We start from the raw sequence: 27,458 nt of genomic DNA, 5'->3' as shown, positions 1-27,458 counted from the left end.
AACTAAATTTGTTTTTCTACCAATTTAGGCAATCAATGCAAAAACTATGTAGAGATGCTCTTCGTGTACAAGTCACTTTAGGCTTCCCACTAGCCAACAATACTCAACAGCTGTGGAAAATGCCTTAAAAGCAAATTTCCTAATATGAACAAAACAAAAGCAGCGTCTCTCGAGCTGATTTAAGCTTTTGGGGCCTCACATGAATAGCCTCATTTAAGTCAAGGAGTGTTGGAGGGGCTGAATAACTGTTAGGATCAGATTTTTCCCCCCCCCCCAATGTTCTTGAATTGTCTACAGGGATGAAGTATAAACACAAAGCCAGCTTATCTTGGAGCCAAAAAGGAAAACACAGAGATGAATTAAAATATTTAATTATACACAATAAAACAAATTGTACCCAAGAATTTTTGAAATAAAAAAATTACTAAAATGTTAATTGAGAACTTTAAAGAAACTGATTGAACAGACATTTCAAGCTTTATTCTGATTTCTATATTTCCTCAGTCATGCTCTGTTTGGTTATTACACCTACAAATCACATGGAAAAAATATTCCTTGCTCCCTTTCATTTATTTTAAAGCTATTACAAAAATGCTGAAGACTAGCCCGTTGCATTTCCTTTCATATTAGATTTATAGAAAGCACCTGTCCAAGCTCCAGCTGCATAAATACAGTTTAAAAATATCTGCAGAACTACATACACAGACCTGCCCTGTACTGAGCATTATGACTGGAGGTGCATAATCACCTACACCAGTGGTTTTCAACTACTCCAGCTATGTGAATAACAAAGCTGAAGTCGACGTAGCTTTGATCTTCACTGAGCTGCATTGATGGGAGACGCTCTGTGGTTGACTTCCCTTACTCTTCTCGGAGAGGTGGCGTGCCTGGGTTACTAGACCTGCTAAATCAAGCCCTGCTGTATCGACTGCAGCAATGCTGATCTCTCCATAGTGAAGACCAGCCCTTAGACTTAGTTTGCAGGTCCACAGACCACAGGTTGAAAACCATTGACCTACGTCCTTCAAATTATTGTTCTGAATCAGATTTATTTATTTCTGCATCTGGGAGTCCGACTGCCAGACAGTAATTAGACTTATACAAGCTTTTAAAAGTTTAGTGATACCTTTGTCAGTGGATAAGCCTATTTAAATAGCTTTAAAAAGTGAATGAATCTGATTAGAGAACTTGTTGGTATAAAAACAAAAACAAGAAAACCCCCAAACCCCACACAATACAGAAATATCATGTATGGACATGATGGGCTAGATCCTCACATATGCTTGAGTTATGCTTGAGAACCTATGGAGCTAAGGGGGTAGGGCATAGCCCCTGATTCAGGGTGCAGATGGAGATCCTAATTAGCACTGAGTGGAATGACACTGGATGCCCAGCGCACAGCATGTTTTGGCCACACCTTCTCCTTCCCCCTATGATGCCAGGAGCCAGAAGTAGGTGCTACAGAAATTTATGTCGCCCAGCATTCTTTTATGCAAGGGGACTTTCAGCTGTTTTAGGTTGGCCCAAAGTCACCAGAAAGGAAGTGTATGTTAGAGGATCTGACCCAATATATTTTATGTAGTTCAAAATAAACACATGCAGTCCAAAAGAGTGTATTCATTACAGTACCAATCCTGTGCTACCATTCATAAACCATCCAGTACATTACAGTAAAAAAAAAAAAAAAAAATACTGAGAGAACAGTGCAAAATGGTTTTGCTGCTTTGTTCAGTAACTCATGTCACACCATAGCTGCACTAGTTAAGAACTCCGGGGAACATTCTAATATTTTTAAATAGATCTAACAATGACATAGTCATTACCATTTTTAAGAATAAATTTGCTTTGTAAGCAAATAGAGTGAACATATAAATGTGAAAAAAAATCAGTGCATAAGCTAAGTTTTCCAGTAAAAACATGTATATAAAAAATGTTGAGATAGCGCTATCAGGTAAGAAGAAAATATTAAGAGGACTAAACGGGCCACTGCTGTGCACCAGCAGGACAATTCCTGGATTTGTCTGGTTTGTTATTTAGCAAATTTATATTAAATTTTTTAAGGAGCAACAACTGTTTTCGTTTCCAACTACTTCTTTCCCTTAAATTACATAAACGTAGCCCCTCTGAAGTTACTTGTTTCCATGAGTGAGCTTCTGCTGAGCGCAGGAGGTCTTTAGCACTTAGCAGCCCCCTTCACTACCCCTTTCCAGCAGTGTAAAAAAATTATATGAGGTTATTTTGATGTACAAATTCCCAAACCCTGTTCCCTAATGTCACATTTAATGTGGCATCAACTTTTGATCAGCCGCCCTAATTATAGTCTGAAACGTGCATAATAAGTTGCACTGACAAACATTCCAAGAGGAAAAGTTAGGCTCCCACAGCATAACGATGAGTATTAATATTCGACTACATATAAATTCTCTGTCTCTGGCCATTAGAGAAATTTTGGATACTGATTATCAGACTGACAGCAAAACAGAGACTCAGGGGTTGAAGCCCTGAAATAGAGCCTCGAAATGGACTTCAAAGGAGCTCAAAAGCTCTTCTTCACCTTGAGTCCCATCTGTATAGTACTGGCTATTGGAAGCACTATTTTGATTATTCTGAATAAGGTTGCTGGGTGACCTCGATTCGTTCATAACTTGAGGGTCTAGGAAACCATAAGCGGCTGAATGAAATGCGTTGGACTGTGAACTAAAAGATGAGCTACAAGAAGCTGCTAGAGATGTACTGATAGAAGGCACCTGATGGATTTGCCTCCTGTGATCGTTTGGGTTTAAAACTTGATTAAATGATGCCTTTTCTACGTTCATGCTCATGCATCCCATGTCATCAGTCTCCATGTTAACAATGCTGGGTGCTGTGACGTTTATGGTGTGAGCCTGGTGCATGATGCTGCTATCAGAGACATTCTGCATGTCTTGCTGTGACATTGCTGACGCTCCTATACCATTCGTGCTGGTGAAATCTTGATAGTAGTTTATTTCCTTCTGATCAGTCCAGTGCAGAACATTTTCATGAAGAGCTGAGAGCGAACTGCTGCTCTGTGGGTTAGGGTGAAGTGCATCCATCACAAAACTGTTCTGTGGGTGTGTATTAACTGTGTTGCCTGATGAAGCGGAGCACAGGGATTGCCAACATGAAGAAAGAGCTTCATCATGCTTAACCGGTCCCACGGCCTGCACATTCGTAGGCTGATGTGGGATTGGATTTGAATTGCATGTGGGTGGGGAATAGTAAGACGGAATTTGACTGGTGCTTACAGGAGTTCTCTGCAGCGGCATAATTGCAGTTTGAGAAAACATATTTGGTTCTGTGAAAAGGAAACACAGTTCTTAACGCATGGAAATTATAAGAATGAAAAACATGGCAGGCAATTCAAATAGTCAAGCCTGCCAAAGTCGTACATCAAAAGCACTAAGCACAGGCTTAACTTCAAGCACACGTGCAATCCTATTGACATCAGTGGGATGATTCATGGGCTTACAGATAAGCACCTACTTAAGTGCTTTGCTGGATCAGGCCACAGTGCTTAGCACCTTGCAGGACAAACCCTAAATGTCCAACCTGCAGTTAGACTGGCTGTACACATCACCCTTCTCTTTACTTGAAACATGGAAGCAAGAGAACCTTACAATAAAAATATGGCTGGCTTTGAGGCGATATAGTAAGTACTCTCAATATTTTAGGGCATGTCTTTTCTGCATCTGGGAGCATGCCTCCAGCCCCAATCCACAGACTTGTACTAGCGAATATTTAAGCAAATAGTGCGGAAAGCCCGGAAATTTAAAGTTAAACTTCACTGAAAAGAACCAAACGTCTGAAAGCTCAGAGATAAGCAGAGATAACAGATACGATTTTCAAAAAGGCCTAAATAAGTTGGGAACCTAAGTCCCAATAATTTTGAGACTTAAGCTCCCAAGGCTGAAAGCCTCAAAGGTATTTAGGTGCCTAACGCTTTGACAATGGGACTCCTAAGACAGTTAGGTGCTTGGAAAGCTTTACTCAAATGTTTAGTATTTGTCCAAACAACTTTACCTCCAACCCAATCTCCTGCTGCTCTCCCTGGCACCAGCCCCCTACCCCTCCCTCTCACTGAAAAGGGGCAGTACATGCTTGCTTGCTCTCTCCCTGCTGGCTGTCAGGGGCTCAGCGATGGACTTTGGGGGTGGGGCCTATTGCAGACCTCTGGTGTTTGTTCCCCTCTTACCCCTGCTACTGAAGAGCTCTCTCCTGCAGTGAACTGCCCCCTCATTGCTGCTGCTGTCATGAGGGAGCATTAGGGGCTGGCGCCTCATAGTATCAGCAGGGGGCAGACTCCAGAGACAACTCATTGCCAAGGGACAGTGCTCTTGCTGAGAGGGGAAAAGACCCCACAAATCTTCCCCAACCATTTGTTTTAGACAGCTTCACATGGGGTATTTTCTTCCACCTGAGGGGCAGGGCTACAGCAGCACTTTCAGGATGGAGAAACTACAGCATACGCCTTATGAGGGTGACAGTTACAATTTCACTGTGCCCCTACGGGAGACCATGAATAAACGGGGAGACAGGGGCAGGTGCAAATAATAAGTGTCTTCAGGTAATACTACTGCCTTGAAGTTTAAGTGCTAGAGTCCTGGTGGATAGAGGGGTGCTGTGCACCTGCATTTACATGTCAAGTTATTGCAACTCAGCATGCATGAATCAGAAAGTGAAACGGCTTTTTGATTTCTCTGAATATGCATTTGGCAATTGTACACGCCAACGTCATCCCACCAGTGCCTCTGGCCACTGAAAACTAGCCCCCAGTTTTTGGAAAAGCTAAGGGCTCTCATCATACTCTCTGCTATGGAAAATGGACACTGCAAATCAGAGAGTCACTGTTTGTTTCAAACTGATTTTGGATTGACATATGCAGAGAGATCTACCTTTCTTAATTATCCTCCCGTCGCCAGGGATAGACCGGAATGGAGCTGCTTTGGGCCTCTCAGACACATTGGGACCTGCGATGGAAAAGGACATTAACCTTGTTATTTAAGAATAGGATTGCTCTTTTAAAAAAGAAAAGAAAAAAAAATCTTTGCTCAAATTAAAAAAAAAGATCGTGGAGGCAAAGTACCAAATGTTTTCCTTACCATATTCCTGCATGAGCTTTTGCAAAGCCAATGTTGATATTTGCCTTTGTCTTTTTGCTTTATTACCATAAGGATCTACATGGGGAAGGAGAAAAGAGTATTGGTGATAAGGATGCTCTCCACTGTGTTTTGTAAAGAAAGTTTCCAGAACTTATGTATGCCTTCTGTTTATAATGGCAGGGGTCTTCCCAAATGTAGTTCTTAGAGATATGTGATCTAAAGTGCTGATACAAAAAAATCACAACCCACCACCCCTAATATTATTCTAAAGAAGCACAATGCTGGGGTGCTGTTACTAAAAACAAACTTTTACTGATTCAAAGTTGTTCTCTCGTAAAAATACAGCGCTGACATACTCTTAAGAATTCTCCTAGTAGGAACTGTACCTTTTTCATCTGGAAGATATCTGAAATCCATCGACTCACTGACTTCCTGGTCAGAGGGTCTTCGCAGCTGCATCTTTACCGTAACTGGTTCAGTGATGTCTTTGTAAAATGGTGGGGTTTTGAATACAATAGCGACTTGGCGATGTACATCAGCTTGTGAGAAACTACCTTTGGCTTCCCACTCATTCAAGACAAATCTGACTTCTATATCATCTAGTCCATCAGAAAAAGAAGATACCAGTTAGTACAGAAAGAAAAAAATAAAACCTATGGCCAACATTTTCAAACTTGCAGGCCTAAAGTTAGGCATTTAAGTCCTTATGTAGGCTCCTAACTAGTCTGATTTTCAGAGGTGCTGATGACCTATTGAGTTCAATGGGAGTTGAGGGTGCTCAGCAACTCTGAAATCAGGCCACTTATTTAGGAGCTTAACTGAAGGTTTAGGGGCCTAACTTTAGGCCTCCAAGCTCAAAAATGTTGGCCTCTGCAGCTGAATACATTTTAAATGTATTCTGGAAAGAGGGAGAGAAACTAATCACAGTTACCTTTTTGAACCTTGTCACACAGTAGAAATATTTCATCTCCTCCTTTTACACTTCCACAATTCTTGTTCACACGACAGATTCTCAACTCTGCTGTGTTAGGAGCTCCTAGAGATAAACAGGAAATAGCAATAGGACATAAGGACACAAGAATGGCCACACTGGGTCAGACCAATGATCCATCTAGCCCAGTATCTGGTCTTCCAACAGTGACCAATGCCAATTATGTCAGAGAGAATGAACAAGGCAGGCAATTTATTGAGTGATCCAACCCACGTCATCCAGTTCTAGCTTCTGGCAGTTGAGGTTTAGGTACACCCAGAGCTTGGGGTTGCATCCCTGCCCATGTTGTCTAATAAAAAAGAGAAGGCTTTATGAAAGTGCCCTGGGATGACTGATGGGCAGGTATAACAGCAGTGTTATCAACATGAAGGGATGTGAATGGCAGGGGTGAGTTCGAATGCACGTCTGTACTGGGCCTGATATTAAAGTCTGTATTGGAGGGGGTGCTCCATCTAGCCCTCTCCACTACGTAATTTTGTAAAGCATTAGCGGCTGCCATAGAATGAAAGTGCAGAGGAGAAATTCTGGTACATATAAACTGAAATGAAGGTCTCCATCCTGCTTGACCTAATAAGGCAATAACTGGGGCAGGGACAGTGCGCACCTGGCATTCAAAATACCCTCCACATGAAGGTAATTTGGAAGCATGTTCCTAGACCAAGATGAAATCAGTAAGCTGGTGATGAAGGCAAGAAAGATGAAGGCTCTGGTCATGTAGCCTTTTCCTGTCTTGGGCACCAAACACCAATGCTGCTACTGCTACTCTTAATGACTTATCTTCCATATTTATTCCAAAGCCAGCTCACATTACTGTTGCAAATATTTCACTACTTAGCCAGTTGTTACTCAACATTACAGCAACTCTGACCCATAGAACTCACATGCAAGGGTGTAGTCAATGACCCTTACACATCACTCTGGAGTTGCTGGAAAGGGTTGGGTCAGCAATTCATTAAAGTGATACCCTCCCCTTCCCCCCACCTCAGCACAGCAGATTATAATTTTTACTTATTGACATATTTGGTTGAAAAAAAGGCTAAGTTTGGTCTAAAAGAGATGGCAAATGAGGGTGGGGCAAGAGTCAATGAGTCTTCCTATACACTCACATAGCATCTACTCATTGTGGTCCCAGATAGGACTGGGATTGCTGGGCACTACCACTATAGAAATATTTAATAAAAATAATTATTAATAAATAGTTAACAGGGTTTTAACATTTGGAGGCAATGGCCACAATTTTCAAAAATAGAATCCTAAAGTTAAAATTCCAAATTTTGGATTTAGGTATCTAAACAGGTGGCCAGATTTCAAAAAGTACCCAGCAGCCCCCAATAGGGACCACAGGAATTTCTGGGTGTTCAGCACTTCTGAAATCTGGCCACCAAGGCCCCAGTCCAACAAAATACTTTAAAGCATGTGCTTAACTTAGCATGCGAGCAATCTCAATAAATCAACATATGTACATATGGTTACATTTATGCATGGGTTAGGTGCTTTGCTGGATCAAGGCTTCATTTAGGCACTTAAGTATAGAAGATTCTGAAAATCTTGGTAATATTGCATATTATTGTCTGTAATTCTATACAAGGGGCCAGACTGGGCTCAAAGACAACCACCATACAATTTCTACTGACTTCAGCATCTGGCTAAAGATGTGCAGACACAGAAGGCCTCCGTATTCTTTCAGTGCTCACACAGGTACGGGATCAAGAACTGTCCTATGCAAGATTACCTCTGGTAGCCTCACTGTTTATCATTACAAAATGATCAATACAATTAGGATAGCATAACTGTTTAGCCCTGAGCAGCACAATCATGCTGGAGACCTGCAAAGCTTTGGAGTCTTCAGTGCCCAAAGTAATTATTCAATCTACCACAAGTCAGAGTTTAATATATTAACAGTAGCTTTTCATGAACAAATGTGGAAGATTATGATACTGTTTCAAATTGATATACTTCATAAATAATATCATAATTCATATATATCCAATAAGTATGCTGGGCAAAAGGAGGTCCAATACATTTATAGATTACATCCCAAAAACTTAAATTAAAAGAACATTAAGGTTGCAAAGTCAAGGAGCTGAAAGTTAGGAAATCTCCTAGTTAAGGCTGCATGTGCAGCTATAATTCAGCCACTTTGTGCATATTCATTATGATACAATCTTTACCTATGTGATCACGTGCTGGTTTTCTCTGACTCATTCAGGGCACAGGACAGACTGTGCTCACTGAATGAGCAACTCTTCAATATTTTGTTTCGTTCTCATCATTCAGTGTGTGACCACGTGCCTTGCTGCACACTATTCAAAACCTTCTCTACATAATAGTACAGAATTAATTTCCTCATGACGTTCTCAGCGTAATATCTTAGTGCTTTACTAACATTAATGGAATTGTCTTCACGACAGCCCTGTGAGGTGATGCATAATTACTAGCCCCATATTATAGATGCCCAGTAATTCTGGGTGTCCAATTTGAGAGGCCTAGTACCTGATTTTTCAGAGAATTTGATATTATGTAGCATTTTATATGTATGTAGCACAGCTCCCATTGACCTCAGTTGCAGCTCAGAGTGATCAGCACTTCTGCAAATCAGACCCCAGGTGTCTCAAGTTGGGTATTCAGAAAATGAGGAACACGCAGTGACCACCACGTGAAAATTCTGGTTTACATAACTTGCACTGCATCACACAGGAACTCTAATGCTGTCCCTGCAGTTCTTCTTTGAGTGATTGCTCATGTGTATTCCACAGTAGGTGTGCGTGCTCGCCACATGCACCGGTGCCGTACTGGGGGAGCACTGCTGCGACCCCTAGAATGGCACCTCTATATCATGCTATAAGGGGAGCTGCGCACTGCCCCCACCCTCAGTTCCTTCTTGCCACCAGTGAAGGTCGTCGGAACTTTGTGCTCCAGCTCTGTTGTAGCGCTTCTAGCCTTAGTAGTACAACTCTTCTTCGTAGATTGCTTCTCTAGTTAGTTGCCTGGCTCGGGGCATGCCCCAGGCTTCAAGTCGTGCAACTCCTGTCACAGTTCTATGCCCAGAAGCGACCCCACTCTGTGTCTTCGCTGTCTGGGCGAGACTCACGTAAGTGAGCGTAGTAAAATCTGCAGATCATTCAAGCCTCGAACAAAGTGAGAGAGAAATATCCGACTCCGGGCCCTGCTAATGGAGTTGGCATTGGCCCCAGCACCGGCATGCCGACCTGACTCGGCGCCGGGCACCGCATCATCGGTGCGGAGCAAGGCTCCATCCACAAGTTGACATCGCTCCCCTGCCAAGAAGCAAGGGAAGACTCAGCGGTGCCAAGAGAAGGACAGGGATGAAGCCGGTCCTGAGTTGGGCAGCCCACGATCCCCCTCAGGAACCAGACCGTCGACTCACGCTGAGCGGAGTAGTCCAATCCCATCCGCATGAGCCTCTCCTGCGGTGAAAATGCCGTTGATGCCGGAGGCAGCACAGACAGTGCATGACATCTTTGCCCTTCCGGTGCGGGGTGCGCTGCCTGAGACGGATCCCCAATCCCGAGGGAAGCCACCAGTGGGAGCTCATTAACCCTCCCTGGTCCGGCATAGTCTCCGCTCCGAGGATGACACCTACCTGTTCCGAGGGGCCATCCTGGAGCACGCACCAGACTTCCACTCTGTTGGCTGATTCGCCTGAGAGGGAGTCTCAAGGGCCTTCCACTACCCACAGAGGTTGCAGGCACCGAGACAAGAGGCGTCGACGCTCCTCTTTGCACTAAAGCTATAGGAGCAGGTCTCAATGCCATCGGTACCAACGCTCAGATTCGAGTGTTCGCTCCAATAGGCGTCATGCTCGGAACGCCCCTCGACCGTCATCGGCAACCAGGCGTCGTAGCCATGGTCACCGAGGGGAATCTAGAAGCAGCACCTCCGACGGGTACACATATTCGTCATCGAGGTCTAAATTGAAGTCGGCATTGACACGGCTGTGGACGCTCCCGACGCTCGTATGGCATCGTGTGTTCCTCAGCAACTTCGGCTTTGGCACCCAGCTGCCCATCCCTGGGCCACGCCACCCCCCACGATCAAACGGCTCCGCTCGGTCCCCAAGCGGGTCAATGGCAAGGGGTGCCTTGGCAAGGGCAGTGGTGTCAGTGGGCATCGTGGCCCCAATTACCTGCACCAGCGAGACCCCGTTCAGTGGCCGTGGCATCACAGATACACTCTACGTCCAGGCCTCAGCACCAGGAAAAGTCAACCGGTACCGAACCAGTGGCACCACATACGGGCTCGGAATTGGGGGTTGGGTACCGCCCGACACCCTGGGGGCAAAACCCCTCACCGGCACCAGAGGGATCCATAACGGCATCACCACCCGCCCTACAGGAAGATTTTAAGGCTTAAGGAGCTCTTGGTGAACGAGTGGCCTCGAACCTCCAGCTTCAGGCTGAGGAGATGGGGAGCTGTCAGACACCCTGTTCAAAGCGTTGTCCTCCTCAGCACCGGGCCATGTGGCCCTCTCTCTCCACCAGGGGGTGGCCAACATATCGACTTCACTTTGGCGAATCCCAGCCTCCTTGACACCTATTTCTAAAAAGGTGGAGAGAAAGTATTTTGTGCCAGCAAAGGGGCACAAATACTTGTACTCTCACCCAGCACCCAAGTCTCTGCTGGTGGAGTCTGTAAAACACCAAGAGAGGCATGGTCAACCCGCGCCCACCCCCAAGGATAAAGACACCAGGAGACTGGATACCTTCGGCAGGAAGGTTTATTCATCGGCCAGCTTCCAGCTCAGGGCGACGAATCACCAAGCCCTACTGAGTCAGTATGATTTCAATTTATGGGGGTCCCTGCGAAAGTTTGAACCTCTTCTCCAGGAAAGGGACAAGAGGGAGTTCAGAGCTTTGGTCAATGAAGGAGCACTGGCGGAAAAAGTGGCTCTTCAAGTGGCTTCGGACGTGGCAGATACAGCGGCCCATTCGATAGCCTTGGCCATTTCCATGAGCAAGGCTTCCTGGCTCTCGCTGTCGGGGCTGTCCGTGGAGTCCCAGTCCCTCATGCAGGACCTGCCCTTCAGACAGCCATCTGCATGGGATGAAAGACTCCCACGTCATCCTGCAAACTCTGGGCCTATATGTCCTGCCAGCAAAGGACAAACCCAGGCTACAGACCTCAGTCCTTCCAGCTGAGGCAGATATAATCCCCTACCCTAAGAGGCCGAGGGAGCAGAGACACAGGTCCCAGTGCCAGTCTCGCTCAGCCCTGCAACCTGGCCCCTCAAAGGGCAAAAGGCCGGGGAAGAGGCACTTTTGACTCTTTGCGGGGGGCCACCAGGCCTGTTGCCAGGGAAGCCCCCCAGTTAATAAAGTTTGTGTTCTGCAACTGTTTATCTGCCTTCCGAGTGCAATGGCCCTGTATAACGTTGGACCAGTGGGTCCTCAGCACCATTTCCAAGGGCTACATGTTGTAGTTCACTTCGCCCCCCCCCACCTCCTGCCCCCCGGGACCCGGAGCACACCCTTCTTTTAGACCAGGAGGTGACGCGCCTCCTCACCCTGGGCGCGGTGGAGAAGGTACCTCAGGAATTCCAGGGCAGAGGGTTTTACTCCTGGTATTTCCTGATTCTGAAAGCAAAAAGGCGGGCTCAGGCCCATCCTCGACCTGCAGAACCTCAACCAATTTATGGTCCATTACAAGTTCCATATGGTTTCCCTGGCCTCTATTATTCCATCCCTAGACCCGTGACGACAGCAAGGGTGTGCCTTCAAATCTTAGGCCACATGGCAGCATGCACATCCGTGGTGTGACATGCCAGGCTCAGAATGAGGCCCCTCCAACTCCGGCTGGCCTTCCAATATTCCCAGGCCAGGGACGACCTGGACAAGATGGTCACATTACCTCCCAATGTAATGGTCGACCTGCAATGGTGGTCCCTCCCGAGCAATATGTTACAAAGGATTCCCTTCCGAGAGACCCCCCACTCACTAGATCTGGTGTTGGACACCTTGGACCTGGGGTGGGGAGCCCACGCAGGGAGCTTCCAAACCCAGGGCAGATGGTCAACCTTGGAAGCGTCCCTGCATATAAACGTCAGGGAACTCAGCTCGGTACGTTTGGTGTGCATAGCTTTCAGCCTGCACCTACAGGGAAAGATGGTCAAAGTACCCATGGATAATACAGTTGCGACATATTACATCAACAGGCAAGGGAGCACATACTTCTTGGCCTTGTGCCAGGAAGCCCTGGACCTATGGGAATTCTGCACAGCCCACGATCTCTCTCTGAGGGCTTTTCACCTACCCGGCAGTCGTAATACGCGAGCCGATCACATCAACAGGGTTTTCTCCCACTAATACGAGTGGTCACTCCACTGAGAGGTCACCTGGCAACTCTACCAAGAGTGGGGAGCTCCCCAGGTAGATCTCTTTGCTACTGCCCAGAATTGTCTCTGCCCCCAGTTCTGCTCCTGGGCCGGGGTGGGCAGGCCACCTTTTCTATGCCTTTCCGCCATTTCCCCTGATAGGCAAGGTCTTACAGAAAGTGAGGGCAGAAAAAAATTGAGGGTTATCCTCATAGCCCTGGATTGGGCCCAACAACATTGGTACGGAACCCTCCTGCAGCTCCTAGCGGGCCCCCCCCAGCGCAGGCTGCCGCTTCAGCCGGATCTCCTCTCCCAGGACGGGGGATGCCTCCTCGATCCCAACCTGGCCGTGCTTCATCTGACAGTGTGGCTACTCCATGGTTAGACGAGGAGGAAGGGAGGTGTTCGGAGGATGTCAGGCAAGTTCTGCTGGAAAGCAGAAAGCCATCCACACGACGGACCTACCTGGCCAAATGGTCTAGGTTCTCTAGGTGGGCAAGAGAAAAGGGTACTTCCCCATCATCCACATAGCTCCAACTCATTCTTGATTACCTCCTGTCCCTTAGGGCCCAGGGGCTAGCTCCTGCGTCGGTCAGGGTACACTTAGCGGCCATTTCAACTTTCCACCTTGCGGTGCATGGTCACTTGGTATTTTCCCATCACATGACATCCCCGTTTTTGAAAGGACTGGATCAGGCATTCCCTTACGCCAGGCCCCTGGTCCCGCTATGGGACCTGAACCTAGTGCTCTCCCACCTCATGGGTCCCCCTTTTGAACCCTTGGCCACGTGTTCCTGGTCCCACTTATCATGGAAGGTAGCATTCCTGGTGGCAATCAACTCAGCCCGCCGTGTCTCGGAGCTTAGGGCCCTAACCTCGGAACCCCCGTCTACAGTCTTCCACAGGGATAAGGTCCAGCTTCGCCCACACTCTGCTTTTCTGCTGAAGATGGTCTCAAGTTTTCATATGGATCAGGACATTTTCCTTCCAATACTCTGTCCCAAGCCCCATTCCTCCAATGAGGAATGACGCCTACGCATGCTAGATGTGCATGGGGCGCTGGCCTTTTACCTAGACTGAACCAGGCCATTCCAGAAATCCCCACAACTTTTCGTTGCATCGGCCAAACACGTGAGCGGGCAACTGGTTTCTACCCAGTGACTTTCCCGCTGGATCACCTTGTGCATATGCACATGTTACGACCTGGCAGGGATTCCCCTGCCACCTATCGTGAAGGCGCACTCTACGAGAGCTCAGGCCTCGTCAGCCGCCTATGTTGCTCACATCCCTATTCAGGACATTTGTAGAGCTGCCTCATGGGCCTCTGTCCACACCTTTTCATCGCACTATGCAATCGTCTAACACCCACAAGATGATGCCAGGTTTGGTAGGGCAGTACTCCGTCCTGGAAACCCTTAAACTCCTACCCACCTCCATCAGATATAGCAGGGGTCGGCAACCTTTCAAAAGTGGTGTGCCGAGTCTTCATTTAGTCACTCTAATGCAAGGTTTCGCGTGCCGGTAATACATTTTAACCTTTTTAGAAGGTCTCTTTCTATAAGTCTATAATATATAACTAAACTATTGTTGTAGGGAAAGTAAATAAGGTTTCAAAATGTTTAAGCAGCTTCATTTAAAATTAAATTAAAATGCAGAGCCCCCGGACCGGTGGCCAGGACCTGGGCAGTCTGAGTGCCACTAAAAATCATCTTGGGTGCCGCCTTCGGCACACGTGCCATAGGTTGCCTACCCCTGAAATATAGCTTGGAGTCACCTACTGTGGAATACACATGAGCAATCACTTGAAGAAAAAAGGACAGTTACCTATTCCGTAACTGGCGTTCTTCGAGACATGTTGCTCAGGTGTATTCCACACCCCGCCTTCCTTCCCCTCTGTCAGAGTTGCCTGGCAAGAAGGAACTGAGGGTGTGGGGAGTGCACAGCTCTCCTTATAGCGCAATACAGAGGCACCACTCTCGAGGTCGCAGCGGTGCTCCCCGACTACGGGTACTGCTAAGGGAAAAACTTCTGGCACCGATGCACGTGGCAAGCACGCACTCCTACTGCGGAATACACCTGAGCAACACATCTCGAAGAACACCAGTTACGGAACAGGTAACTGTCCCTTTCCGGTCTCATTCACTTCACACTTTCCCCAACAAGGCAGGTATCCTACAAAGGGCCTCCTTCACTACACAAGCCTGATTCATTCACTGAGCCAAGACACACTGCTTTTAGCTCTATCACTCAATGAACCAGGGATCCTGTGGAAAAACTAGTATGTGATCAAGTAAGTAAGGACTGTATCATAATGCATACACACAAGAGGATGAATTAAGGTTGCATGGGCAACCTTAATTCTGGCATTGCCTAACTTTTGAGTGCATGACTTTGCAACTTTGATGTCCTTTTAACATAGTTTTCTGGGATGTAATTTCCTAAGTTTTTTAAAATGCAAATAGAAAGAACAGAAATTCCATCACGTAGAACCATACTGACAACTAGCACTGGACATCAGCGTTCAGATCTACAGTACAGACCACTGCCACTTGAGCTAAGAATAACTTGTTATTTTCTATTTGTTCCAGTCACTAGAGGCAGATGAGACTCACTCTGCCAGTCTGTTTCACAACTATTTGATGACAGCAAAGGACTGTTAAGACTCAGGAATCCTGGGTTCAGTTCCAGGCTCAGCAGAGGAGTATTCTCCAGTGGTTATAGACATTCTATCCCAGTTTTTGCTCTCCCGCCCCTGCCCCTGGCCCCTCCTAAGCTCTCAATAAAATGGCTGTCAGAATGGATTTTTTAAACATACACCAAAAAAGCATATTTCTCCCTGATCTCATTCTCAGAAATGGCTGAACCATTTTCGCAGAAACTTCCCAAAAATGTCAGCCTGAAGTAGACACCCAACATGGGAAATTTCAGCCTAAGCAATTAAAGTTTGGCAAAGTTACAAGCAACTGAAAACAGGAGCCATCTTAGCTATAGACAGTGCCACCTGCACTATCTATTTTATAAACTGACACTGTCTCCAGCTCCGTCCATACCCATTTGCTTCCACATTAAATTCATATATTTCAAAAATGAGTAAGTTGGTGGAGACTAGAAATGACAAAAAGTGAAGACAAATTATTACACTGAATGCATGTGGGTAGAACAAAATATATGCAGAAAGAACTATAAATATTTTTATTGCTACTTGTTTGAGCAGAATTGCAAAAGCTCTGGGTGAGTAATGTAGGTATCCTAAAGTCACTAGCAATACAAACTCTACTCAGATCTTCTCTGTCTATAGAACATGAGAATATACTGAGAGTCACCGTTCAGTAGGAGGAAAATTTGTGTTACCTGAACAAAGTGGCTGTTTATTGCATGTATTCAATCGCATAATTTTCGTCACTTCATAATATTCTATGAGAGAGCGTGCATACGCACCACACATATTTTTCACAAAGGTCAAAACCTGACCTTTCTTAATTCTATATAGCAGAACTAGTTTGAAAAGGTCAACAAATTCAGTTTTTTTGAGGAACGCAGATCTGAAGCCACCATTCCTAAAACGAGATGTCACAGCAATTCTACTGACTTGTGGCTGACGTTATGCATCATGTTTTATTTACAGTACCTCTACGCTACAATGGAGGACTCCAAACACCCATAGTGCAAAACAAAATCACCCACACACACCGTGCTAAAACCAAAGCTTAGCAGGGACTGACGTCAACTGAAAGGCACTTGTAGTTATGACCTAGCATATTTCTAAATGGTAGCTGAGACACATTGCTTTTAGCTGTTAATTTTATCTCAGCCTCACCTATTATGGCAAAGCACCAGCTCTGCTATAAAGTCCCTGAATAAAACATTGTGTAGCATTTCATTTGGCAGAAGTAAGAGATTTATAGCATGTTTTAAAAGTAGATAAAAATAACAAAAACGCTGCTTAGAACAGAATACTTCCATAATGGTTATGTCAATTCATAGCACAACTCTCCTCATCAACTGCATAAATGCACTTTTTTTAAAATCAGTGACTTCTGCTAAAATAATCGGTCTCATGACCTACAAAGCTTGGCACAGAAATGTCTTATCAGAAAGATGACAAAAATAATTTCCAAATTCTTCAACAATTCTTAAAGGCTATTCTGCAAAGACAGGATATAAATATATACATCCCATATTTCACCCTCTTTTTTCAGATGATCCCATTAAAGTGTAGTGAAGTCACTACAAATCCTCTGAAAAAGTTAATCCTTTGCAAAACAGATATTTGTTTGTGGTAAAATTCCATCCTGGACAGTGAGTCAGCACAAGACCTATGCACCACTTACGGGGCCAGACCCTGCTCTAAACTGGCATCACTCCACTGAAGGCAGTGAAACTACACCAACTTATACCAGCTCAGGTTCTGGCCCAGGCCCTCAAAATAAGGGTTGATGGGACATAAGTGGTTTAGAGCTTTATGCTAACTCTCTGCATGGGTGAATTTCACACACTGGGCCTGATCCAAAGCCCCAAAGAAGTCAACAGAAAGATTCCCCAATTATTTCAATAGGCTTTGGATCAGGTTCTTGGAGCACAGATCGAGTTTTATGACAGCTAAGTCCAAGCTGGGGCCTTCCTCAGCAATCTTTATCACTACAAAATATTTTAAACGCCTTGCCTATTGGAAACTGGGTTTCCTGTGGTTACTGCTGCAATACATAACCAAGGGCTGTGAAAGGATCTAACGAGTAGTATGACTGAGACAGATACTGCACCTCCTACTACCCAATGTCAACACACCACTCCCACCCATTTGATATCCAACAGGTATATACACAATCTACAGTCCATATTCTGGCCTTGGCTCTAAGCAGTAGGACTCAAAGCTAGTGCTAGGATCCTTGGCCCTGTGTTTGCATTGGATAGCATAACAGAGCTGGAGAGCTAAGAGGCAAATGGCTGGGAAGGTGGCCTGACCCCTGTCACTCCAAATACAAGGGAAAAGTTATCACTTAAAAGTCCAGGTGGGATACTCACGGTTATCATAAATAGGGTTGGAGATGACAGGAGGAATTGGTATCGTACAATTGCCATGTTCATCAGGGAGGAACACCTGAAAGCAGAGTCTCACGACATTGAGGTCATACTCATCAACATTGAGCAGCTGTTCTTCGGGCACTGCAAGATGGAGAGAGATGGCAGAGTAAGAGTTATCACACAGAGGGAGCAATCACACAAAGAAATTGGGGTGAATCTCTGCTGGCAGAAGCAACAATGCCAGCAATGCATGGAGGATTCACCTGTGACACTCACTAACTCCCGCAGGAGCTGTATGTATCAATCCCTTGCATGTGGAACAGTAGCCTCTAACCCTTACTCCTTCAGTTACAAATCCCAAGGCTGCTGCAATGAAAGTGTGTTATTCATCCAAGCTGCCTCTTGGATTAAATGTGATGGGCCAAACTGTGGCTGCCCCTCAGCAGCTGCCCGTAAGGACAGCAAGCAAGCACTAGGGATGGCGCCTGTCTTCCCCCACCACAATGCACTCTGAACAGGAGGCAGCCAATGTATAGACCCAATTGTGTAGCCAGCAAATGCTCAAGGCAATGCAACGCATCCCAAAATAATGGTTCCCAACCTTTTGGGGGCTCCCCTGTTTGTGAGGTATCTGCACCTCGGTCTGCAGTGGGGACAATTGCCATTGTCTCACCTGCGGTTGTTCATTCCCTCCCCACAACCTCTCCTAGTTCTCCCCTTCAAAGTCTTTATTCATTCTCTCCAAGTTTTCCCTCAAGTCCTTCTCCGCCTTAGAGTTTCCCTATCTTGTTTCTCCCTCTCTCTTTTCCAGATCCCTCCCTATTCTCTCTCTCTCTCTCTCTCTCTCTCTCTCTCTCAATGCCTCCATTTTCTCTCTTCTCCCCCACCAACTCCATGCGTAGTTAAGATGAGAACATAGACAATTTTGCCTTAGCACAATTCTTCTAATGTGTAGGAGGCCTTGGGTCCCAACGGCTTGCCAATAGACAATGCTGGGGGATTCTGCACAATGTTAGGTTATTTTCTTCTTAGGATGTGAAAAGAAAAGAAACGAAAAATCCAGAGGAAAAAAAGATCACCAAAACAGCAGTCTGTGCCCACAATGCTTCAGGGCACCATCTCTGCTCTTGACCCATTCCCGGTGTGCCTCTAACTACAAAAAACAAGATTTGGCTCTAAAGATGCCTGTTAATACCTCTTGTTATTAAAAAAATAAAACCAAACCTCCCTGCCTCCACTGATAGGTACAATTATTGGAAACCATATTTGAACTGAAAAAAGAAGATGTATTTCTGCTGATTTGTGTCAGTTCTGTATCTTTGGGAATAGCAACTACTGGTATCACATAATGGTACATTTAGGTGACACAACAAGTAAATCCCTGTAGGGATTTTTACTCATATACTTTTCCCCAGTGTAAACTGAGACATTATATAACCCATGCCTAGCATTTTAGTTTTGTCCAGCCTTCTACATCATTTTAATTTTCAAAATCTCATACTGGGACATATCCTACTTCAGATATTTATGATTAAATACCTCATCTATTGTTAGTTTACTGTAAAAATCTGATGCCAGAAAAAAGAGTTATCTGAATTTGACGATATTCTCTTTTCAAGTCTCGAATTAAATTATCTGCTGAGTTTTTTTAAAGGCACCACAGAAAAGATAATCTGATTTCACTTATTAGAATGGAAGGTCCAGTTAAAGAGCTATTTAAAGAAGCTTTTCTCTCTTCCAAACCTATTGTTAGCCTGAGAACAGTTTTATGGTCTCATTTAGCCATTCAAAAGAATCACAAACCAAACGCCTGCAGTATCAGCAGACCATAATAATTCTTCCAGCTCACCCATCCTCCAAAAGCCACCTACAAATTTCATTACCACCTTAGTACTGAGGATGTCAAGAGTGAAGCTTGAAACATGCCTGGACCAAAACAAAAAACAAAAAAAACCCCAGTGACCACACTGTACTGATAAACGTCAAACACTTGCGTTTTGGTGTCCGCCCCCACAAAGAGTAGGAGGTGACACCACCCACTCTGGTGACATTTTTTTTCTTCATTTTGGTATTACTGAAATAGTACATGCAGCAAATTCAAAAGGGGTTCCTCTGCATTTTTCATTTGCAATTGTTATTTGAATATCTCAGTCCCTCCAGATCTCAGTTTTAAAAATAAATTTGATCTCTTTCATTTTAAACATGGGATATTTATCTATAAATGCACCAGGAGTTGAAAGTTAAAAATCAGCCCCTTTACAGCTTTAAAAATTGTGGATCTAAACCTGGCATCCTTACCTGGGCAGATCCTCTTCTGGAATTATTTAGTCTGCAGAAGAGAAGAGTGAGGGGGGATTTGATAGCTGCTTTCAATTACCTGAAAAGGGGTTCCAAAGAGGATGGATCTAGACTGTTCTCAGTGGTGGCAGATGACAGAACAAGGAGTAATGGTCTCAAGTTGCAGTGGAGGTGGTTTAGGTTGGATATTAGGAAATACTTTTTCACAAGGAGGGTGGTGAAGTACTGGAATGGGTTACCTAGGGAGGTGGTGGAATCTCCTTCCTTAGCGGTTTTTAAGGTCAGGCTTGACAAAGCCCTGGCTGGGATGATTTAGTTGGGGATTGGTCCTGCTTTGAGCAGGGGGTTAGACTAGATGACCTTCTAAGGTCCCTTCCAACCCTGATATTGTATGATTCTATGACTCGGAGGTGCACCTTGTAGAATTTCTGACAAATGCTATCTTCATGGAAGATATTTGTGGGCTCTGGATGGGGCAGAAAGCATAGCCCCCCTGCCCTGCAGAGCTCAGATCTACAGGGAAAGGCAATGCCAAACTTGTGCACTCCATAGAATCTGCAGTGGGGCAGAGCCTCCTTGCAACAATGCTCATGGTCTCTCCTCTACACTGGTATGGCTCTTGGAGAGCAGTGTGTGGTGCCTGTAGGCTTATCCAGACCTTTTTACACTGGTTTGCTCTCTGCAGCAAGCTCTGGTAGAAATACAACAGCAACAAAGATGTGAGGGAATGACTATTGGTTTGTTTCTGCTGCTAGAATTGGGCCTGAAGACAGTTTCCTACTAGGATGGTTCAATATGTTGCAAAGATGAGATCTCTGAGCCCAAACTCCTTTCTCTAATTGGACACATGGCTGCTCAACCTAGCTCAGGCCTAACAGATGAAGTCCACTCATCCTTTTGACGTTGCTTGGCTGATATAAATGTTTAATTTCATAGATTCATAGACTCTAGGACTGGAAGGGACCTCGAGAGGTCATCGAGTCCAGTCCCCTGCCCTCATGGCAGCACCAAATACTGTCTAGACCATCCCTGATAGACATTTATCTAACCTACTCTTAAATATCTCCAGAGATGGAGATTCCACAACCTCCCTAGGCAATTTATTCCAGTATTTAACTAACCGGACAGTTAGGAACTTTTTCCTAATGTCCAACCTAAATCTTCCTTGCTGCAGTTTAAGCCCATTGCTTCTTGTTCTATTATTAGAGGCTAAGGTGAACAAGTTTTCTCCCTCTTCCTGATGACACCCTTTTAGATACCTGAAAACTGCTATCATGTCCCCTCTCAGTCTTCTCTTTTCCAAACTAAATAAACCCAATTCTTTCAGCCTTCCTTCATAGGTCATGTTCTCAAGACCTTTAATCATTCTTGTTGCTCTTCTCTGGACCCTCTCCAATTTCTCCACATCTTTCTTGAAATGCAGTGCCCAGAACTGGACACAATACTCCAGTTGAGGCCTAACCAGTGCAGAGTAGAGTGGAAGAATGACTTCTCGTGTCTTGTTTACAACACACCTGTTAATGCATCCCAGAATCACGTTTGCTTTTTCTGCAACAGTATCACACTGTTGACTCATATTTAGCTTGTGGTCCACTATGACCCCTAGGTCTCTTTCTGCCATATTCCTTCCTAGACAGTCTCTTCCAATTCTGTATGTGTGAAACTGATTGTTCCTTCCTAAGTGGAGCACTTTGCATTTGTCTTTATTGAACTTCATCTGGTTTACCTCAGACCATTTCTCCAATTTGTCCAGATCATTTTGAATTTTGACTCTGTCCTCCAAAGCAGTTTTTCCCCTCTTCACTGAGTCTTAGGGAATGGCATATTAGCTGTCCCAATGTCTCTGGTATCTCATCCACTCTCCAAAAATTCAAGCAATAACATCTCAGTACCATTCAGGTTCAGGGACTGAAGTTGGCGTTTCAGCACTAGCCTTTGGTGATAACCCAAACCCTGATGATGAGGGCTTCCCAGGCTCATTCGAGAGCTCCTGGATCATAAATTATTAAACTAAAAGGTGGCAGCAAACTTTATCCAGACTACAAACCTCTCTCCGTGGACTTGACAGCGTTGGGATCTGCTGTGGTTTAGCTCATTACAGATATGTGGAGCCAGGCATGACAATCTGGATCTGGTTTCTGATACCGTACCACCTCAAAGCTGGAATCCACAGCTGTGGATCAGCGGCCTTTACTACAAACTAAGGCCCCGATCATGCATTGTGGTTTGCACAGGTGCAGCAGTCTGCCCATGCACAAGAAGTTGCAAGATTAGCGCCTAAAGCAACTCCAGAGTTACAAAAATGTATTAGATTATGTGGGACTTTATATGCTAATAGTAAGGTTCAAATAATGTATCTTCCCAACATATAAATGAGCTTTCAAATTTTCACTGCTTCCTAATCAGTCCACTTGACCAAGCTGTTCATTACCTTGAAATACAGAAAGGGTACAATGGACTAATATTGCCAAAATATGAAATCCATTTAAAGAACAGTTTTTACTGGAGACATCAGTGTTGTGTTTCCCATATTCTTAAAAGTAGTTTAACATTTAAAAAAAATTGGCCATTTGAATGAGGAAGTGTTCAGTTAAGACTGATTCCTCTTGTCTATTTTTAAATTTCACTTCTTACTAGATGAACAGAATATAATGCAACAATCATGTTCTCTTTTTTTGCTTTAACTCCATCTTGTGATATTAAAAAAAACCCCAAATATATGGGCCAAATGCCACCTTTTCATAAAAACACACAGCTCTTTTAATGTCAACAGGAATAGCATTCACCCATTGAGGACAGATTACAACCCCAAAGAAAACAAATCCTTATTTTTGACCTGAGTGGGAATTAAGAATCTCATCCTGCTCCCACTGAAGTCAATCTGAATTTTGTTGTTGACTTCAATAGAGGCAGGGTCAAGCTCTAAATAAAGACTACTTAAAAATAAAACAAAATGACAGTAACTCATTCTACATGAAAAGCCAGATCCTCAGCTGGTGTCGTTTGCTGTAGCTACAGTGAATTCAGTGTTGAAAGAATCCAGCTGAGGATCCATCCCAAATATCTGAACATTCTAATATGTAGCCGAGAGGATAAAAAAATCTAATCCCATTGTGTGAGCCTCACACAAATAGTCCCATTGAAGTAGTCAATAGGAGTACGCAGATGAAGTACTCAAAAAGCAGAGGACGGATTGCATGCTGGGGTTTGATGAGCACAGATATGGTAAGAAAAGCTTCTGCACAACTTTATATTTATAAAAGAACGTGCCCAATTTCTTGGCTTCAGTTCAACAACTTCTTACTTTTAAACTCACTGTTTGTAAATGGCACCACACCTTATTCTCATCATAGGAACCAACCAAAGCAGCTTTACAGCTAGGCCTGGCCCAACATCATAACAAATTTCCTGTGACTGTCCATTCTAATTAAAACCTGGTCTCACTGCAGCTGAGTTCACACCTCTTCGGAGTTTACTTTCTGTGACTATTCCAACACACAGATGCACACGAAGGAATGATTGTGAAAACAGTGAATTTTAAGTAACTTTAAGAATATTGATGGAAAACATATTTTGAATTCATAAAATGCAGTTATGTGCATCAGAAACTTGATTGTCAGAATTACTCATGTAATCATAGAACAAAAAAAAGTCATGTGACCTATATACACACACACACACACAATCAAAACCAGTCAGTCAATGCTATTCAAATTCTCACCAAGAACAGCTCACAATCTACCAAAAAAAAAAAAAAAAAAAAAAGGCTATTCAACTTTTAATTTTAAATGAATAAATTTGAAAAAAATGCTGCATTACTAACCCCAAGTTTTCAATAAATCTTGGGATTGTCTTAAATATCATCAGATTTCAAAAATAGTAAATGTGAAGGTTTTTATCATCTGCTTTCTGGGTTTAGGGTCAAACTTTTGTCTACAATCATGAGAGCTAGAAATGTACCTTACGTTTTTAAATAAAAGAGAGATTCTCATCTATCACTTTACTCCTGGCACTGGGGATTTTAAAAAAGGACATCAACTATCCTGAGACTTGCAATAAAATTGTGGCAGTCAGCAACACTGAAAATGGTTAGCTGTTTAAAATCATTCTGTTACATGAAAGAGGCTACACTCATTAATAAATGATTTTTCTGTTCATTTGTCACTTCAGTGCTACTTACCACTGTTTCAAGAGATACTCTGATACAACTTCTGGAAAGAGATTCTTATTTATATGTGTCAAAAATAATAAAACCTGTAATAGCTCTCCACTTCTGCATCCATGCAGCTAGGGTGGAGACTAACAAGGAATTATAACTCCGAAAAGTTCCAAAGCCATTGACTTCAGCAAGGAGCCCTAAATTCCACCTCTGTAATGAAGCTTCAGTGACAACTAGTTCCTCCAAATGTCTGTCCCTTTTTAAAAGAAAGGTGGAAAATTATGCTACCTGGAAAGAGTAAATAGGATTATGGATCGCTCAGCTTGAAGAGGTAGTAGGTGGACTATTAAAAAGTAACAGATCTTAAGAGAACATTTACAAATCACTATTTCAAATCTATATGCTGCAATAGCTCCCCATCTCTGAGGGCACCATTTCCAAAAAACATTTGGCAGTGGATTAACTCTGCTCCCGCTGAAGTCAAACATTAGACCAGTGCAGTTAAACCAATGCTGAGCGCTCTTTAAAATCCAATCCGAAACACTGGTAATTTGTGGGGCTGGGGAAAACCAAATACAACAATGTGATCAGATTAAATCCAGATCTATATTCAAAAGTTAAGTTGACCCAGCTATGTTGCTCAGGGGTGTGAAAAATCCACACTCCTGAGCAATTTAGTTAAGTTGAACTATCCGCTGGTGTAGACAGCACTAGAATTCTTCCATTGACCTAGTGACCGTCTCTTGGGGAGGTGGATTAGCTATGCTGATGTGAGAACCCCTCCTGTTACTACACACTGTGTTGCTGTGCCGCTGTAGTGTTTTAAGTGTAGACTAGCCCTTAAGATAAACTTAAAATGTTTGCGATTGAAAGAAATATCTGGGGGCTTTTACAAATACGTTAACTACCTCAAATTATTTGGCAATCAATTACCTCAAATTAACTGCCCATCAATAAACTTGACATAAAAGAAGTCTAGTGTTTGAGAGGCCCTAAGTGGGCAGCTGCACTCTGTATGAACTCAAGTTTCTGGGTGGTCTTCAGATGTAGCCCCAGGGTAGAGCACATTGCAGTACCCCAGTCTGGATGTGATCCACAGGCATGGATCCCTGTGGCAATGTCTGCTTCTGAAGGGAACAGCTGTAATTTCTTTGCCAAGCATAGATGAAAAATAGCACTCCTGGCTACTGCCTTCTGCTTGACCATCCAAAAGGATCTATGGAATAGGGAATAATTTCCTACAGGTAAATAGTTGGGTGATCAAGGGAAAGCTCTAAACAGATGAGAACAGCACAGTTATCCCCAAGGAGCTTCTCTGCCAACAACGGCGAGGAAAATGGTCTGATTATTTTCAGTATGCTAGCTCAGAGTATAGTCGCAGTGGCAGGAAGGACAAGCCACCTTGAGTACGTGTCTATGGTCTCGGATAGGTACATAATCAGGGCAAATAGCCCATCCTGCAGCAAGAGCTGCTCTATTTTTAGTGAGCTAATTCAGAGCTAGTGGGAATACATCTCCTGAAGCCAAAGTTACACTTCCAGCTTAAAGTGTGGACATACCCTAAGGCCTTGTCTACACTACAAATGCTCTGTTGGTACAGCTAAACTGGCAGAGGACCCAATGGAGAGCGTAAATTGACAGAAGGAGTTTTTCTGTCAGCATGGTAACAACATCCCTCCACAAACATTAGCTACACTGACAGAAGATCTTGTCAGCACAGTGCATCTACCCTGAGGCTTTTGCTGACAGAACTATGCAGACTGGGGATATGTTTTTTATACCCCTGACTGACCATGCTATGCTGGCAAAACTTTGTAGTGAAGACCAGGCCTGGCCTGGGAGGACTTAGGGGACCTGGGTCTGCTGCAAGGCTCCATGGATGACCTTTGGTAAATCTGTTTTATTACACTGGGATGTTCTTTTGAAAATTCCACCCCGCGTCCTTCTCTGTCTCAGTCCCCATCCTTAAATGGAGAATAATGCTTTGCTACCTTGCAAGGGTCTTGCTAGGATAAATCCACTAACTTGGGTGAGATGCCCAGATACTACGGTGATGGGGTCAAGATAAGCAGACAGAAAGGAATGTTCTCTGCCATTCTCTCACTAGAAATGTACTCCCAAGGGTTATGCATCTCTGGAGAGCTCATTTTTCTTGCTTCTGTAACATTAATCTGCAAAAATTCTGGGCCTGATTCATCACTGCAATTCCAGGTTCCTGGCATAAAATTGAACCAACCCACTGGTAAAATCAAGACCTCTCTTTTTTACTGACACACTTTGGCCATGTCTACACTAGTGAGTTTACAGTGGTACAGCTTTACTGATGCAGCTGCAGCGCTGTAAGATCGCTCATGTAGCCCCTCTCTGCTAATGGGTGACAGCTCTCCCACTGACGTAATAAAATCACCTCAAGGAGGGGCAGTAGCTATGTTGTCAGGAGAAGCTCTCCCACTGACATAGCACTGTCCACACCAGCACTTTTCCCAGCTAAACTTATGTTGCTCAGGTGTGTGCTTTTTTCACATCAATGAGCGACATATGTTTTGTGAACATAAGTAGTAGCGTAGACATGGCCTAAAGCTGCCAGAAGGACCAATACGCTACCAGGTGAAATTATTTTGGGATTAAAGCCTGAAGTTCTCTCATGAAGAGATTGCATAGGGAAAGTGAACGGTTATTGGAATATTGAAAAGAAGTATAGATGAGGCAGGTGCAGCTTGTTAGATGTCACCATACCTGATTAATATCAAACTCCTCCCTCCTACCCCAAGCAACATCATCAAGTTGATTTGTGGAGGCCACCCACTCTAGAACAGATGGGCAGGCAACTCAGCATCTAACCTTAATATGCATGGAAACTTCTGAGGCAGAAGTGCCAAGCTGCCAAAAGGCCTTGTGCTGATTTTATGAAATGCAAAGTGTGCAGAAGGGCTATGTTAAGAATACCAGCTTAATTTACCAAAGGACATGTTGTGTGCACATATTGCAGAGCCGAATTAAGCCTCTACCACTTTAACAAATACAACTATAACTACTGCCCTAATGATCAAAAAAAAAAATGTGCTTCACTCACTAGGTCACAAACATTCCCACTAATAACTATGGGTTCATTCTGACTGCTCAGGTATGTGGCCATACAGATTTAGGGCTACACTCAGTGTTTACTCAGCCCTGTGTAAGGGATTGCATGTAGATGCACTGCCTTGGGAGCAGCTCCCAAAAGACTGCATCTCAAAGAAACTTCTCCAAAATCCCTTTAGAGCAGGGGCTGAGCGTTACATTGCATCTGCTCACTACCAGATTCCACTTACTCCACCCCTCACCTCCAGACTTGTGCAAAGTGGGGGAACAGATGGCTCCAGCTACTCCCTGAGCCTCACTTGCAAGAGCAAATTATCTGGCATGCAGTCCCTGTTCTCCCCATATGCCTATGTAGGTCCTGCATTGTGTGCAGGGGGTGAAGTGAGGATTTTACATCCCTACAGGGCTACATGAAGTTAAGTCACAAGTGACCCCTTTGAAGAGAGATACTTCGCC

At 44.2% G+C, this 27,458-nt stretch overlaps 1 protein-coding gene across 1 annotated transcript in view; it reads right to left on the bottom strand.

Annotated features, from left to right (window-relative positions):
• Nucleotides 1-355: 355 nt before the first annotated feature.
• The window catches only part of REL (REL proto-oncogene, NF-kB subunit), a 46,362-nt gene continuing 19,259 nt past the window's right edge, over nucleotides 356-27,458 (bottom strand). The window contains exons 5-10 of the mRNA XM_030557839.1: nucleotides 17,465-17,605; nucleotides 6,052-6,156; nucleotides 5,507-5,719; nucleotides 5,121-5,195; nucleotides 4,914-4,988; nucleotides 356-3,316 (exon numbers count right to left, since the gene is read on the bottom strand). Of these exons, the coding sequence (XP_030413699.1) occupies nucleotides 2,487-3,316; nucleotides 4,914-4,988; nucleotides 5,121-5,195; nucleotides 5,507-5,719; nucleotides 6,052-6,156; nucleotides 17,465-17,605 (1,439 nt within the window). The 3' untranslated portion in view covers nucleotides 356-2,486. The remainder of the gene's footprint in view (nucleotides 3,317-4,913; nucleotides 4,989-5,120; nucleotides 5,196-5,506; nucleotides 5,720-6,051; nucleotides 6,157-17,464; nucleotides 17,606-27,458) is intronic.

The sequence above is a fragment of the Gopherus evgoodei genome, chromosome 3 (assembly GCF_007399415.2).
Source record: "Gopherus evgoodei ecotype Sinaloan lineage chromosome 3, rGopEvg1_v1.p, whole genome shotgun sequence".
In the NCBI taxonomy this organism is placed as follows: Eukaryota; Metazoa; Chordata; order Testudines; family Testudinidae; genus Gopherus; species Gopherus evgoodei.
The sequence above is the reverse complement of the archived record's forward strand: the minus strand, read 5'-3'. Positions and strand labels throughout refer to the sequence as shown.